Source organism: Amphiprion ocellaris, chromosome 1, assembly GCF_022539595.1.
Source record: "Amphiprion ocellaris isolate individual 3 ecotype Okinawa chromosome 1, ASM2253959v1, whole genome shotgun sequence".
In the NCBI taxonomy this organism is placed as follows: Eukaryota; Metazoa; Chordata; class Actinopteri; family Pomacentridae; genus Amphiprion; species Amphiprion ocellaris.
In genome coordinates, this window is record NC_072766.1 from 42,085,030 (window position 1) to 42,102,460 (window position 17,431).

Here is a 17,431-nt window from a genome sequence, read left to right on the forward strand (position 1 = left end):
TGTAGGTGAGGTTCTATTAGCTTCAGATACCGTATCCTTTTGCCATAAACTCGGCTTCATGTTGGGATTGTTCGTCTACGTGTTCCAGCTGGAAGGTAAATGGAACTCTTGAACGTTCCCCTGCCTTCTGACCCGTTCGTTAAGAGGCCACGGCGTGACATGTGCTGCTTGGTTAGATTAATCGTCAAGGGAACGTGATGGAGGACGGCATTAACGATTATCGAGATGCCCTCCTGCTCCCTCCGTGGGGTTTGTTGATGTAAAACACAACCGTCCTCCTGCTCTAAGTCCTGCTGCTCATTAGGCATTCAGCCGAGGTCCGAATAAAGTTCTCCTGTTGGAGTTTATGCGACCCGCCAAGGTTTCTGGGCCGTTGTTCAGCCTGTTTAGCAAGTTTAATAAGAGCTAATATTGTAAAACCATTTGCAGTGAAAGGCGAGAAGCCCTTAATCAACAAAAGCAGCGTGTCTTAGAGATAGAAGGCGATCCATGTATTGACCACCGATAGCTTCCGCGGCTCCCTTCGTCCAAAGGTGTCCATCGATCCGGCCAGATGAAGGCTGAACGGGAGGATTAGGCTGATTTCACAGATTGCTGCTTTGCCGATTGAGCTCGTAAAGACTCGTCGGAGGAGGAGGATTCATGGGGTCGTGGAGGTCATTGTCCGCCTCCGGCTCCATCTCAATAATTAGAATAATAACAGCACCTCAGGTGGTTGAAGTTCAGCGAGTCCACGTACGAGTCAAACAAACAGCAAACATCAGGTTTAGTCCGTCAGAAACAGTCAGAAATATGGATATTTATAAAGATCTCTGTGATGTTTTTATGTAACACAGTGAAAAATGAAAGTGAAAGATGTGTTATCTAGTAAGAAATCACCAAAATAGCTTCATTTATTAACCAAAATGCAGAAAAGGCATCAAATATACATCTTTTATTTATTTTAAAGTTCCTTCAGCAAGTAACTAGTCACAATTAGACAGATATAAACAATGAATAACCATCTTTGTGGTGGCATATTTGATTTTAAATCAAAGTGGGACACATGTTATCTAGTAAGAAATCACCAAAATGGTGACATTTGTTAATCAAAATATGGAAAAGGTGTCAAATATACATCTTTCATTCAATTTAAAGTTCATTAAACAAGTAATTGGCCATAATTAGACAGGCTTAAACAATAAATAATCATCTTTATGGTGGTATATTTGATTTTAAATCAAAGTGGAGACATGTTTTGTTTTAAGAAATCACCAATATGATGCCATTTGTTAATCAAAATACAGAAAAGGTGTCAAATAAACATCTTTTATTCATTTTAAACTTCCTTCAGCAAGTAATGAGTCATAATTAGACAGATATAAACAATAAATAATATATATTTTAGTCCAATTTTAAATCAAAGTGAACCTTTTAACATCTTAATTATTATATTTTTATTGACAAATGAATTCACATCTATAAAATAAATAAATCTCAGGTTATCCCTCGTGTTGCCTTCAGATCCTGAACACTCCTCTTGTCCTAAGAGTCAAAAATGACCCGTCTCCACTGAGCCTCTATAATAAAGCAGCTTAGTTGAATTTTTAACTCAAAATCTATTTTACATGAAGAACCAACCTGTCCTGCATCACACACTTTGTGAATGTCTGAGTCTTTAGCTGTTCAGAGGGCAGAAAGACTGGATTTAATCAGTGAACACCACTTGTTTATATGACATTCTAACTCTCTTTTCCTGAGGTAGAGGTTTATCATCAGTATTATAGTTGCTGAAGGTTCTGCAGAGGTGCAGACATTATTTGTTTAGTAAGAGATAGTACGTCTATATCCTAAGAAAGTACCAGAAATGTACAGAAGGTAGCTTGAAATGCATTTTTGAAGGGGAACTTTGAAGGGGAGTACTGTACACTGTAGAATGAAATTCAACTACAAAATATTCGACTTCTTCTCTCATCTCCTGAATCATTACTTCCATAAGATGCATAACCGACAACAATAAGAATAAAGTAAAATAACAGATGAAAAACAAACATATGAAGAACATGTTAAACTCTAATTAGACATGTAGGACAGTATTCCACTTTATAAATGTATATCTGTTCTAGTATCTGGTCTACAGTCCTTCTGGTTCCTCCTGGATGTCTGAAAAACATCTGATCTGTGACTTGCTGGGTACTGAAACCTGAGAACTGGTGGTTCTGTCATCTGCAGAACCTTTACAGCCTCATTACTGAACTCATTACCGTTTGTAAACGATGCTTTCAGGAAATGTTTCATTTGTTTAGAACTGTTCAAACTTGAGATGTTGTAGATAGACGATGTGGAACCTGCAAGAGAAGGTTTGAGTTTTTCTGAGATCAGTCAGTAGCAAACGCAACCTCAGTTTCTGTGGGTGTCGTTGTGGTTGTAGAGGTGTGTGTGAGATGTGTGTGAGTGTTTTAGTCCACTGTGACTGGGATTTTAACTACCGGGTTAAAAACGACCCTCAGACCATCTTTGTACTGGTGATGTTCAGCTCTGATGAAAATATAAACACAGTGCTTCACTTTTTCTAATGCTGAGATCACTTTAGGAAAAGTCATCAAATTTCAAGTTTAAAAAAAGGTGATTTAGGCGGTTTTCTATTCTGTTAACTTTCCTGTTGTCTTCATGTACAGGCACCAAAAATTATTGTTTCCCTCTCTGAAAAAAATCCAAAAATTCAGCAAAAAATTCCCCAAATTTCTGAAAATTTGCTAAACCTTCAGGAAGAAAATCCCAATAATTCCCTAAAAGTTTTCCTTAAAAGTGTTATGTTAAAAAATCCCACAAATTTGGCAAGAAAATTCTTGTAAATATTTTCAAAAAGTGAATAAAAATCTTCCAAAAAAATCCTAAAAATATCTAAAGTGATTCCATATATATCAGTAACACTTGTAATATTTTATTTAAGAACATTCACAAAAAATCAACCAAAATCCAGCGAAATTTTTTTCCACCAAAAAATTTTCAAAAACTTCCCAAAAATGTTGAAAATGTAGACATCAGAATGTTTCACTGTGAATTATTTTTTCCCCCCACATTTTCAAACTTTAAATCGGGTCAGTTTGAACTGAAGACAATAGGAGTGTTAAAAGCATCTCAGAAAAACCTTGACGAGGCCGTAAACGTGTTTCCTGTTTGTTTCCTTCATAGAATAACGGACTGATGATATAAAGATGTAAACAAACCCTCCATGAGCGTAATGAGACTTTTAATGGATTTATTGTTCAACAGACTTGACCCTGTGAAGCTTCAGACGTTCACCAGCTTCTAGAAATATTGTTTGAGCAACAATAACGGCGTTTTTATTGATTTCCTGCTGCTGCTGATGAGGAACGGCGTTCAGAGACTCTTTAAAGAACCTTTAAAGAACCTTCATCAGCTGATCGGAGAACTCTGGATGTCGGAGAACTCGGATCAGACGATAAAACCTTTAATATCAGTCGATGTCCGTAATTATTGATCATCCTAATGACTGATTGTCAACCCTCTAAACCCTGTTGTTTTTCAAGTTTCTTATTTTTGCAGCTATTTATTTTCTTCCTCAGCTCCACCGTAAATGACTCCTTCATACCTCAGTGTATTCTGACTTTAAATGAAGCTTCAGCTGAACGATTTAATGCAATGTTTTTGTTCTTTTTATTGCTTTTATGGGATTTCCATCATTCTGTCCTCCTCACAGAACTAGTTTCTGAGGTGGTTCAGGATTTTATACTGCAGTGAAAAATGGAGCCACAGTAAAGAAAAACACCAGAAACTGCTTCAGTGAAAAGAAAAAAAAATGAATTTGACCACTTTAGGCTTTTGATTAACAGATAATAAATGTAAGAAGGTTATCCATCAGTTTTCATGGTTTGAATCAATCAGTTTTCATGGTTTTATTCATCAGTTTTCATGGTTTTTATTCATCAGTTTTCATGGTTTTATTCATCAGTTTTCATGATTTTTATTCATGAGTTTTCACGGTTTTATTCATCAGTTTTCATGGTTTTAATTCATCAGTTTTCATGGTTTTAATTCATCAGTTTTCATGGTTTAAATCCATCAGTTTTCATGGTTTAAATCCATCAGTTTTCATGGTTTTATCCATCAGTTTTCATGGTTTAAATCCATCAGTTTTCATGGTTTAAATCCATCAGTTTTCATGGTTTTATCCATCAGTTTTCATGGTTTAAATCCATCAGTTTTCATGGTTTAAATCCATCAGTTTTCATGGTTTTATCCATCAGTTTTCATGGTTTAAATCCATCAGTTTTCATGGTTTTATCGCTGAGTCTTTGTGACTTTCTGACTCTGGTTTGACTCGTCGTTCTGCTGCTGGATGAATCTGGTCAGATTCCTCCTGGATGCTGCCGTTAGATGTGATAAAAATCTATTTAAACGTTTCCTCGTACTGAACAAACACGATGGAGCTGAAAGCGTGGCGGCTCCGATGTTTAATTTCCATAAGGTGCGGTGATAAAATATGGCCGAGCTCAGGTAAAAGCAGCGCTGACTGAACGTTTGATGGCTCTGAATTATCTGAGGATTGGATCCGGAGGAAGATCAGATGGAGGCTCCTACCTGAAAGTGAATTAATTAACAAAGTGAGTCCTCGGCAGTTTCAGTGTCCTCAGGTGCATCCAACTAGGAGCTGATGATTAAGAAGCTCAAACTAAAAGTACGTGAGGAGAAAATCTGCAGCGTCCGACAAAACCAAACAGCTGCGAGCTGCAGATTGTCCTTTAATGTGTCACTTTAAAAATATACCGTTAGCTTTAACCAGATTCTGTAAAAAACAAAAAATTCTGCATCCTTCAACTCTACCGTGAAGCCATGATCGACTGAACTGCAACCAACCGTCACATGACTAAAAATGTGAGCGTTCTCAGCTGAACTGCAGGCAGTGTTACACAGAACAGTATAGAAACTAAACAAAACTGTAAATAGTGAAGTATCTTTAGCATTATTTTTCATAAAATTTTTGTTAAATGATCAAAGAATTCAACTTCATTTTAGGAATTATATAGTTAAAAATCAACATTTTACTCCTGGTTGAATAATGATTAATTGGCAATACAAAAAAAAAATGTCATTTTAAAAATCGATAAAAATAAACTGTTTACTTTATCCAGATTCTGCAAAAAATAAAAAATTCTGCATCCTTCAACACAATCGTGAATCCATGATCGACTGAACTACAACCAGCCGTCACATGACTAAAAATCCTCCTCAAGTTATCTGCAGGCAGTGTTCAGATCAAAACTAAATACAAACTAAATAAATCTGTAAATAACAAAGTATCTTTAGCATGGAGACCATTTTTCCATAAAATTTTTGTTAAATATCAAATAATTCACCTTTATTTTAGGATTTATGGTGTTAAAACCCTAAATTTTTCTTCTCAGGACATTAATTTCATCATTTTGCTGCCAGATGGTTTATTATTATTATTATTATTATTATTATTATTATCATTATTATTATTATTTTGCTGTTTTTCAAAGTTTCTTACATTTTTATTTTCTTCCTCAGCTCCACTGTAAATGTATTCTGACTTTAAATAAAGCTCTAGCTGAATGATTTAATGCAATATTTTTGTTGAAAAAACTAAAAAATTCTGAGTTTCTTGGTACGTCTGTGAAGCTATTAATGTCTTAGCTGTGACCAACAGTTACATGACAAAAAATCTGCAGACAGTGTTTATATTTACCATTTTTTCATTATATTTTTGTTTAAAATCAAGGAATTCAACTTTTTGGGGGGATTTATGGTGTTTAAAACCCAAATTTTTTACCCTTTTTAAACCTTAAATGCCCTAATTAGGGTACTTTTTCCACATTAAATTTGCCTTTAATATGATTTTATTGCTATTTTTTAAAAGTTTCTTACATCTTTCTTTTCTTCCTCAGCTCCGCCGTAAACGAGGCCTTCATACCTCGGTGTATTCTGACTTTAGATGAACAATTGATTGCGATGTTTTTGTTCTTTTAATAACATTTATGGGATTTCCGTCCTTCTAACTGTGTCCTCCTGACAGAACTAGTTTCTTTGAGTTCTGCAGATTGATCTTTAACTCTGTTCGCGGCTGTTAATTGATCTTTTGTTCGTCTTTAATGCAGGTGATCTGAGGTCCAGCAGCTTCTTCTTCTTCTTCTTCAGCAGATTAGCGCTCATCGCTTCTGTTCAAGGTGAGTCCACTGCTTGGAATTCAATCTAATATTTATCTGTGTCGCTTCCTTCAGTTTTTTCTCATTTCATCCCCATTATAAAAGGCCACTGTCTGAAAAATGTTTGGATTCCATTTGTCGGTGCTTTGATGCCTCTGCAGCGTGTTTAGCTCGGCTCGTGGTGCATTCAGGCTGCATCAACAGAATGTGAAGTTGGAGAAAATGCATTTTAGCTATTGATCGCAGAGACTTCATACATTATTCTGAGAAGGTTACCTTCACGTTATGACTGAGCAGCAATGAACGGTTTGTTGATGAAAACTCTTCAGTCAAACGAGTAAAAAATAGATTCCAGCATCTTGAAATGATGACTGACATGTTGGCAGCTTGTCTGTTAGCAGCTACACTTACAAAGAGGCACAAACTAATAACTGCACTACAGGTAGACAACAAAACATAGGACTAACTGTAAAAGCAAGGCGAGGTTTCCTCGTTTGTTGAGGTCAGTGAATGTGTCTCAGTGATTGTAGTAAAAAGTCTCCTGGATCTAGAAGGTCCACTCCCTCCTGGATAGAACTACACCATGAAGACCAAAGAACACTCCAAGAAACTCTGAGAAAAGGTTGTTGAAAAGCAGCAGTCAGGACAATACAAGAACATTTAAAGTTCCTGAAGATCTCCTGGAGTCCAGTTAAATCCATCATTAAGAAATGGAAGGAAGATGGAACATGAATAAATCTGACTGGAGCAGGACGTCCTCAAGACCTGAGAGACTAGAGAGGGAGGCCACCAAGACTCCTATGACTCCTCTGAAGGAGTTCCAGCTTCAGCAGCTGAGATGTTAGAAACTGTTCATCCAACAACTGTTGTCTGTTCTTCACCAGTCAAAGCTTTATGGAGACAAAGAGAAAGACTCTGTTGGAAAAAGCTCCAATTAAATCTGGACTAGAGTTCACCAGAAGACATGTGGAGACTCTGAAGACACCTGGAAGAAGGTTCTTTGGTCTGAGGAGACCAGGATGGAGCTTTTTGGACAACACAAACCAGGCATAGTGGTGGCAGCATCATGATGTGAAGCACAGTGGTGGCAGCATCATGGTGTTCCTCAGCAGCAGGTCTTGTAAAGGTAGAGGCTAAATGAAATCCTGGAGGACAATCTGATGATGAGACATGGAGAAGATCAGTTTTCCATCCAGACGATGAGTCGAAGCAAAAAAAGATCCTCAGAGATGGTTTGAAGACAACGAGGTGGAAGTTCTGGAGTCCACCTGAAGTTCTGTTCCCTGGAGATCCCTGAGGAAACTGACAGACTTTAACAGTTTATAAAGAAGAAGGTCCAGATGTTCAGACTGGTTGATCTTCTTGTACATTAGGGTTAGGGTGTCCAGTGTTTGTTTCTTCTCTCTGTAATCATGAAAGTTGGTGTTGCCATAGTCTGATGCTGCTGATTCCATCCTGAGTTCCTCCTGTCTTCATCCTGACATGTGGAGACAGAAACCGTCCTCCTAATGAGAACATCCAGCTGATGTCCTCCAGGACGGCGTGGGAGGAACGCCTCTGAGGTTCATTCATCATCGGAGCTGTCGGTGTTGAGTCTTCTATCGCTGTCATGGTCCAGAAACAGTCCCAGGAATCTCACCGAGCAGAGAGACGTTCAGGCTGACGGAGAATAAAAACAGTTTCTATCTGCATCTCCTCAACAACCAGATGATCAGCAGCATCTGTGAAGATAGAATCAGTTTCTTTAACCTGTTCAGCCCCAAACATTTCTTTCATTTCTTTCTTCACTGTGGTTCATTTTTAATCTGAAATCTTGCAGTTCTGGTATCAGAACAACACGAAGAAGGAGAGAGAACTCAGAAATGTCTCGAAATCTCAAAAAATAAACATTTCTTTTAATATTTATTTTTACAAAATTAGTCCAAAATGATTCACAACTTAACTAAATTTGGTCCAGACCGACTTATTCAGTCTGGACCGAAATGTCCAAAATGACTCCAAATTTACCTAAAATGACTCAAAATTGGTCCAAAATGTGTCCGAGACTTGTCCACTATTATTTAAAAATGGTCTAAAATGACCCACAATCAAACTCAAAAAGGAGAAGGAACTCAGAAATGTCTAGAAATCTGGAAAAAAATAAACATTTGATTTTTATTTTACTTTTTTTCCCAAACTGCCTCAAAATGTGTCCAGATCAATTTATCTGATACATAATTAATAAAAAAAAAATGCACAAAGTAACAAAAAAGTTGTCTAAAATTACTCCAGTTTACCTAAAATGCCTCAAAATGTGTCCAGACCGACTTATTCTCTTATGTCCAAAATTGTTTAAAAAGTGTCTAAAATAACTTCAAATCTACTTAAAATGACTTAAAAAATGTCTAAAATGAATGAAAAATGTGAAATATGTCCATGTTTTTCTTCACTGTGGTTCATTTTTAATCTAAAATCTTGCAGCTCTGTGGAACCAGAAAGGCAAAGTTGGTAAAATAGTAAAAACATGAATTATTTTGCATTTTGAGGTTTCGAAACAAGTGAATCACCTGAAGCAAGAACAGCTTAAATGCCCGAAGGATTAAATAAATCCAGCTCCGAGAGATTTGAGTTTCCTCTTAGATTTTAATGAAACTTAATGATTTTAGTCTTAAATTCAATTATTGTTCCTTTCATGGTCACTTGGGTAATTTTATGCCATTTTCAACAGGTTTAAGTCATTCTAAGAATATTTATGGCCATTTTTTCAATTATTTTGGGCTGATTTGTGTGATTTTGTACAATCTTTTTAGTCAAGTCAAGTGATTTTGAATCATTTTTTCAATAATTTTGGATAAATTTTGCATAATTTTGAACAAGAGTATTTTAATTTTTACAGCTTCTGTAAATCAGTTTCAGTTTGTGATCAGTTTGTTCGATTTTTGTCTCAGTCTCGGTGCAGTTCACCTGAAAACTCTTTGAATTTTTGTCATGTTACTGTTGGTCGCAGCTGAGTCGCTTTTGGTGTGCCGGTTGTGCAGAAAAGTGCAGAATTTTTTGTTTTTTATACGATCTTTTTAATGCAAATTATTTATTTTTTGCAGATTTTTAAATGAGACATGCAGAATATAATCATTAAGATAAAATATCACAATTTCAGGCTTCAATTTGTGGAATTATTTTGTTAAAACTACACGTTACACATGATATATCAGAGAGCTGAAAATTGAATATATTTTAATGTTTTTACAGTTTGTGGCTGGTAAAAGGTGCAATTTTGCAGGTTTCTGAACATAACGAAGATTTGGTTGCAGTTGTGCTGAAAAGTGCAGAATTTTTTTGTGTTTTACAGAATTCTTTAATGCAAATTATTTATTTTTTGCAGATTTTTTAATGAGACGCACAGAATAAAGTTATTTCAGTGAAATATCACAATTGAAAAACTAACAGTTTTTAAATGTTTTTACAGTTTGTGGCTGATAAAAGGTGTATTTTTTTGCAGATTTTTGAATGTAACACGTCTTTGAATGTTTTTGGGTTCCCTCTGTAGCTGTATTTGTGCAGAGGTTGGTCAGTTTTTCCCGTTAGAGGAGGAGGATGTGGGTTTCTGCAGCAGATGATATTTATGTAAAGAGATCGGTGCTGGACTGAAAATCTGCTGTCAGACTGATGCTCAACGCTTTTCATGCTCCACTATTTCACTTTACATCTCACTTCAGGAGATTTCACTCTTTCCTCCCCATGTGTTTTCAGCTGTCCGTCCTGCAGTGCACACAAAATTACCAAAAAATACCACAAAAAATACAAAACACCGCAAAAATACCACAAAATACCACAAAACATCACAAAAAACACACAAAATACCACAAAACATCACAAAATACCATGAAATATCACAAAATAAATACCACAAAATAAATACCAAAAAATACCCCAAAAACACACAAAATAAATACCACAAAATACTACAGAATGCCACAAAAAACACAAAATACTGCAAAACATCACAAAATACCACGAAATACCACAAAATAAATACCAAAAAATACTACAGAATACCACAAAAAACCCACAAAAATAAATACCACAAAACTTCACAAACTACCACAAAAAAACACAAAATAAATACCATAAAATATCACAAACTACCACAAAAAACACACAAAATACCACAAAATACCATAAAAAATGACAAAATACAAAAAACAACCGAAAAATAAATACACAAAACCCCACAAAATACATCAAAATGAATACTACACAATATAAAAAAAAAAACCCACAAAAAAACACAAAACACCTCAACATACCACAAAATAAACACCACAGAATTCCAGAAAACACCAGCGAATACTTTGTGAAACTGAGATTCCTTTTTCCGGAATCTCTGCTGCTGTTTGCATCGTGACCAAACCTCCGACGTGACGAAGCCTCGGATCGTTTTCTCTGCTGTTCATGTTTATCTGCTCTTTGTCCAGTTTACTGAATTACTGTAATTACGTTTCTGCTCCTCTGAAGCAGCCATTCAGCCGCTACACAAACAAAAAAAACATACCAAAAGGCAAACCGGCGTTCTCTTTTATGCAGTTTTCATTTGAAATACGAGTGTTACGATGATAATAATTATGATAATAACAGCTTCCATTCATAAAGCTCCTATAAAAGGAAGAGGAACAGGAAGGATGGAGGGTCAGTCTGCGATATTTCACATTTCACCTTCTCACAGTCTTTTCACGGTTTACTTTTTGGTTGGTTGGAACCCAAATCTAAGTTCTCTAAAAGATTTTTGGGAGATTTTTGAAAGTTTCATGTGTTTTCAGACCATTCTTACCAAGAAAGTTATTTTAATGGTTCAGTATCTCCAGAAATGTAACTCCAAGAGCCTTGAAATGTGGTGTGTCCAGCAGAGGACTAATGACTGAATGACTCCAGCAGAGGGCACAATTTTAATTATTGGTCCTCGAAAATGGAAAAAAATGCAAATGTTCCAATCCAGGCTGGTAGAGTGTCTCTAGAATATATGGATGGATCCATATTTCTACTAAAATGCAGTCTTTGGTCGACATTTCCCCAACTTTTAAGCTCTAGCATCAGTAGAATCTGATGTATGACAAGCCAAGGTACCAGTTTTTAGATATTCCGACTTGAAACCTGTTTAAAATGACTTCAAATGTGTCCGAAATGACTCAAAATTTGTTTATAATGGGTAAAAATTGTCCAAAGTAATGATAATTAATGAATATCCGCCCTTGAAACTGGAAAAAAGTGTTGAATTTACCAACCGATGGTGGTACTATGACCCCATAAAGTTCCTGTAAATGTATAGATATGGATGGATCCATATTTCTACTAAAATACAGTCTTTGGTCGACATTTCACCAACTTTGGAGGCTCTAACATGAGTAGAATCTGATGTGTGGCAAATATGACAAGGGCCACCATGACAAAGACTTCTGTGGTGGTTAATGACCTCTGGCGGGAGTTCATGTCTTTAAATCACAGCGACAGATGTAACAGACATGACTTTAGGGTCCAACTCTTGTGTCTGTTGATGTAGATGGAAATATGAACATAGGATAAATGTCCATGTTGCTCAATTTGTGGTATCTGTTTTTATCGCTAACAATTATTGATTGAGGAAATTATTCTAAATTTACATTGCTAACATCCTGCCACAAATTATGATCTCCCTTTAGGACACCTGTGTGACAGAAGACGTAAACAAAAGATCAGGATGAGGTTAAAATCAATAGTAAAGGGCCACCATGACAGAGACGTTTTTGGTGGTTAATGACCTCAGACCAAAGCTTACGTATTTAGGACAAGCAAGGATTGACAACACTGATAATTTTTCAAAATTTCCATCCCAATCATCCTACAACAAGTTGCTACTGACTTAGATTAAAGCTAAAACCAGTCAGTTAGCTAACAAAGGGCCACCATGACAAAGACCTCTGTGACAGTTAAAGACCTCTAACCCACACTGAGTTCATTTTAACACAAACAAACAGGTCAGATGTGAACCAGAAGCAGTAGTTTAGAATGTTTTTTTTGTTTTTTTTTTTTTTTATTATCACTTTTGTCACTGTGTTTATTTTATTTTAACCCTCCTGTTGTCTTCATTTATGGGCACCAAAAAAGTTGTTCCCCGATCTGAAAAAAATCCAAAAACTCAGCAACAAATCCCCCAAATTTATAAAAAATTTGCAAATTCTTCAGGAAAAAAATTCCAATAATTCCTTAAAAGTTTCCCTTAAAAGTCTTATTTTTAAAAAATCCCCAAATTTGGCAAGAAGTAAACATTTAAAAATAAAAAAATAAAAAATGTAAATAAATAAAAATCTTCCAAAAAAATCCTAAAAATATCTAAAGTGATTCTATATATATCAGTAAAAGTTCTAATATTTTCTTTAAGAACACTCAGAAAAAAAATCAACCAAAATCCAGCGAAATTTGCTGAATTTTGGTTGATTTTTTTCCAAATGTTCTGAAAGAAACATTTTTTTTTTTAGCATTTCTTTTTTTGCACCAAAAAAATGTTGAAAAATTTCCCAAAAATGTTTAAAATGTGGAAATTTGACCCGCAGGACGACACGAGGGTTAAAGTTTCTGCTTCATCTTGTGGTTCTTCAGGGCCTGACGGAGGTGGAGGACGATGGGGGCCGCCGGTGTTTCCCCCCTGCTGTGTCTCCACCTGCTGGGCTTCATGTCGGCGGTGTCGCCCCTCAACCCGGACGACCCCAACGTCTGTAGCCACTGGGAGAGGTCAGTAGCACCAGTAGCACCAGTAGCACTAATGAAAGATGGTGTAGCAGCATCCAGAGACGCTGCAGTGAACTAATGGACTCCCGGCCACAAATCAGGGCGGCAGCGCTGCCAATAATCAAAGGGAACGGTTTCGTCCTGGGGAATCCTGCAGGCTGTAAATCCACAGCGATGCTAATGTGGCTGCCTGAGTGGTCTCAGCACTCGGCTGGTAAAAGCTCCATGATGTTTCTGATGAGAGCAACGCCGAGATCAATAAACTCTCCGTGTCATTGGGACTCAGATGTGCAAATGGATATTAGCTCTGATGATTATGACAGTTTTCACTTCTCGCTAAAGGTTAGACTCGGTTCAGTAACTTTTATCCAACAATGGTGACAACTGGGTGTCGATGCAGAGGACAGAGAGGCAAAAGTCCTGAAGAAAATGAAGGTTTTCCACAAGATTTTCCATTTTCTCTTTAGCTTTGCATCAGTGCTTTGTGTTTGAAAAAGAAATAAAGAAAAAGGAAAAAAAGGTGACATTGTTAGATTTGGCAGATGAATCCATTCAGACGCTCCAGTTTCTACAGTAAATTGGAGAAATCCTTGAATTTCACATCTGAAGTTGATTTGCTAATTTAATAATGACAAAAGTTTATTGAGGATTCTAAATGAAGTTGTGAATGTGGCTGTTTCAAGGCTTCGTGTTGAGCTGTTTTCTTTGTTTTATTCCTCCAGTTATGCCGTGACGGTGCAGGAATCGTACGCTCATCCATTCGACCAGGTTTACTACACCCGCTGCACCGACATCCTCAACTGGTTCAAGTGCACCAGACACAGGTACCAATAATGAGCCTTATTTATGGTGAAAACAGCTGTAAAGCAGGGGAAAATGCACATAAAAGACCAGAATTAATGAAAATTCACTGAGATATAAAAGATTTTCCAACTGGAGTTTATAAGCTGCAGCACAAAGAGGCGTTCAAGAACAACAACCTCCATTTGTAGGTCTGTTTATAAACTGCACTGATGCATGTTTGTTTGGTGTGTTTTTATGTAGGAAGATATAATATAAACATAAAAACAGTCACCTGCTGCACCAGAAACAGGTACAAACACATTTTACACCAATAATAAGCCTTATTTATATAGAAAACAGCTATAAAGCAACAAAAAATTGTCATAAAAGACAAAAACTTATAAAAATGTACTTAGATATGAAAGATTTTCCAACTGGAGTTTATAAACTGCAGCACAAAGAGGCATTCAAGAACTGCGACTTCCATTTGTAGGTCTGTTTATAAGCTGCAGCGATCAATATTAAAGACATCCTCTGACATAAATCCACCTTTGTTTACATGTTCACGTGGTGTTTTTATATGTTGGAAGACATAATATGAACAAAAAAACAGTCACCTGCTGCACCAAAATGCACCAGAAACAGGCATGAACATGATTTCCACCAATAATAAGCCTTATTTATATAGAAAACAGCAATAAAGCAACAAAAAATTGTCATAAAAGACAAAAACTTATAAAATGTACTTATATATGAAAGATTTTCTCAAAAAGAAATGATTTCAAGAAGAGAATGAATCACTGTAGCCACTAATCAGGCTCTAAAAGTGAGCAGAAGACCAACTAACTACAACTTCAAGCTCTACAGGTCACTTGGTTTCATTTCAGAGTTGAATTATTTGACCAAACTTAAGTTCTGTCAAATATTTTGACAGAACTTAAGTTTGGTTTCCACAAAACAAATTTAAAAAGCCTGAACAAAATGTGAGACGATGCAGCAACAGATTGATAGTTGGTTTATTATCTCTCTAATGTAGTTTTAAGCAGCTATAAGAACATTTTGAAGTGATTTTTTACCTTATAGAAACATGTTTTATTGATTGTTAGTGTCTTTCTTCTACTCAGTCCTGCTTCCAGCTCTACTCCACTGCACTGTAAATCATGAATTGACTGTTTTTATTGGGCTTATTAATCCTAAACAGGCTTTAAAGTGAAGTGCTGCCATATTTTGCTCTCCAGTAAAGAAGCCTTGATCTGAGTGAGGCTGGTGGTTGAATAAAGCTTTAAGAGGAGTGGTTTTATTAGCTCTGATGTGGAGTTTTAATGGATTTACAGTAATAACCAGCGTGAGGCAGCTCAGACTTCATGTCCAGCTGAAGAACATGTTCGTATAGAGACGGCAAGTTGACTCCCCGTCCAACCGTCAGCCTTTAACGAGCACATTAAGCTTTATAGCTGCCGTTAGCTCGTCCAGCTAAATGTCACCAAACATCCGCGTCCTTGAACGAAACTCCTGAAAGCTGAGAGCCGCTCATCTTTTAGAATCGATCGCAGTGTCGTAACAGGAAGTAACACCGGAAGATTTATTTTATACGTAGATCTAAATGAACTGATTTAACTCCAAGACTTCTCCTGTAGTGAACACTGGATTTGAATTATTAGAATAAACCACATTTCCTGCTGGACAAACAACACTGTAAACTGTTTCTGTCATAAAGTAACTGAAAAACTTGGACACTGTAAATAAACTGTCTAAAAGAATACAGTGACAATAACAGCAAATATCTGTAAAATAATTAGATTTTCTGTTGATTTAAATGCAGTAAAACAGCGTCACAGAGGAAAAAATTAGCATTTGTAAATAATGGATTTTGATGTGGACATTAATTAAATACTCATAGTTTTGGTCTTTTTTGTAAATAAATCCTTTTTTATGTGTTTTTCCAATTTTAACTAAATGTAAAACCTGTGAAATTACTCATTTAAATATTGTTTAAAAAATAGCATCACTTTATGGTCAAGCTTTATGGTATTGCTATATTGTTGTATTATGCATTTAGAGAATTTTATTTATTTACAGTTATTTATTTACTTTTTTATAATTAACATGCAAATCAATACTTTGTTGCGATTTTTTGTGATAGTTTGTTTAATTTAACAAAACTGAAAAAAATCTATAAAATAACAGTAAATTCTTCATAAATTACAGTTAAATCTGATAAGAAAAATTTTTTTGGTTTACAATGCGCTGTACAAAACAATGAAAATAAAACATTTTGTGAACAAATCTGGGAGCAAGGAAGCAGAAAGAATAAGTTCAAAAATTTAACATTAAACATATAAAAACGTTACTGACAGTAACGGTCCAGATAAAATTATTTTTCCATTATTCAGTCCTTCATACAGATGTATGTGTATATTTTGCTCGTCATTACCTATAATTCAACTATAAACAATAGAGAGCACTATAAAAAGGAAAAAAACGGAAAAAAAACTGTCATAACCTGTTAAAACCATGAAAATAACAGCTACTATCTGTAACATAATTATATTTTAGCTGATTTAAGTACAGTAAAACTGTGTGACTTTACATTCACATATCATAGAAGAACAAGTTATCATTTGTAAATAACAAATTTTAATGTGGACATGAATTACATACTTACAGTTTTGGTCTTTTTTTGTTAAATATTTTTTTAACAAAATGTAAAATCTGAAATTTCTGATTTAAATATTTTTTTAAAAATAGCATCACTTTGTGGTCAAGCTTTGTAAAAATACTAATTGTTATGTATTTATGTATTTTTGATTATTTACAGTTTTTTAATCAACATGTAAATTAATACTTTTAGCTGTGATTTTTTTTGGGATATTATGTGTAATTTAAATTCTTCATAAATTACAGTTAAAATTGATAAGAAAGCTTTTTTTTTGTTTAACATGCACTGTAAAAAAACAATAAAAATAAAATATTTTGTAAACAAACCTGGCAAGGAAGCAGAAAAAATAAGTTCAAAAATTGTAGAAAAACATTTAACATTAAACATTTAAAAACTGCACAACCTTTGACAGTAACGGTCCAGTTAAAATAAGTTTACCATTTTTCAGTCCTTCATTTACAAATATTTAAACTTTACTCATCATTATCTATAATTCAACAAAAAACAATAGAGAAAACTATACAAAGGAAATAAATAAAGAAAAAACTGTAAAATCTATAAAAACCATGAAAATAACAGCAAATATCTGTAAAATAATTATATTTTAGCAGATTTCAATACGGTAAAACTGTGTAATTTTGCATTCACACATCATAAAAGAACAATTTACTATCACAGATCATTGATTCAATTCAGTTCAATTCAATTTTATTTATATAGTGCCAATTACAGTCAAATTGTCTCGAGAAGCTTTACAGAACCCATATGCCTGAACCCCCAGAGCAGCCCTAAGAAGACAGTGGCAGGAAAACACCCTTTTAACAGGGAAAAAACCTCGAGCAGAACCTGGTTCTAATGTGGGGGGAACCATCTGCTGCTGGCCGGGTGGGTTGAGAGGAACAGAAGAGGTAGAGAGGTAGAGATAGAGGGATAGAGATAGAGGGATAGAGATAGAGGGATAGAGGTAGAGGGGAAGAGGTAGAGGTAGAGGTAGAGGGGAAGAGGTAGAGGGGAAGGGGTAGAGAGGTAGAGATAGAGGGAAAGAGATAGAGGTAGAGGGATAGAGGTAGAGAGGTAGAGA

At 35.5% G+C, this 17,431-nt stretch overlaps 1 protein-coding gene across 3 annotated transcripts in view; it reads left to right on the forward strand.

The window, feature by feature from the left end:
* The window catches only part of LOC111567996 (multiple epidermal growth factor-like domains protein 11), a 174,304-nt gene that overhangs the window by 30,608 nt on the left and 126,265 nt on the right, over positions 1-17,431 (forward strand). For all 3 annotated transcript variants that reach the window (XM_055012030.1, XM_055012035.1, XM_055012037.1), the window contains exons 2-4: positions 6,123-6,191; positions 12,780-12,911; positions 13,631-13,732. In XM_055012030.1, the coding sequence (XP_054868005.1) occupies positions 12,802-12,911; positions 13,631-13,732 (212 nt within the window). In that variant the 5' untranslated portion in view covers positions 6,123-6,191; positions 12,780-12,801. The remainder of the gene's footprint in view (positions 1-6,122; positions 6,192-12,779; positions 12,912-13,630; positions 13,733-17,431) is intronic.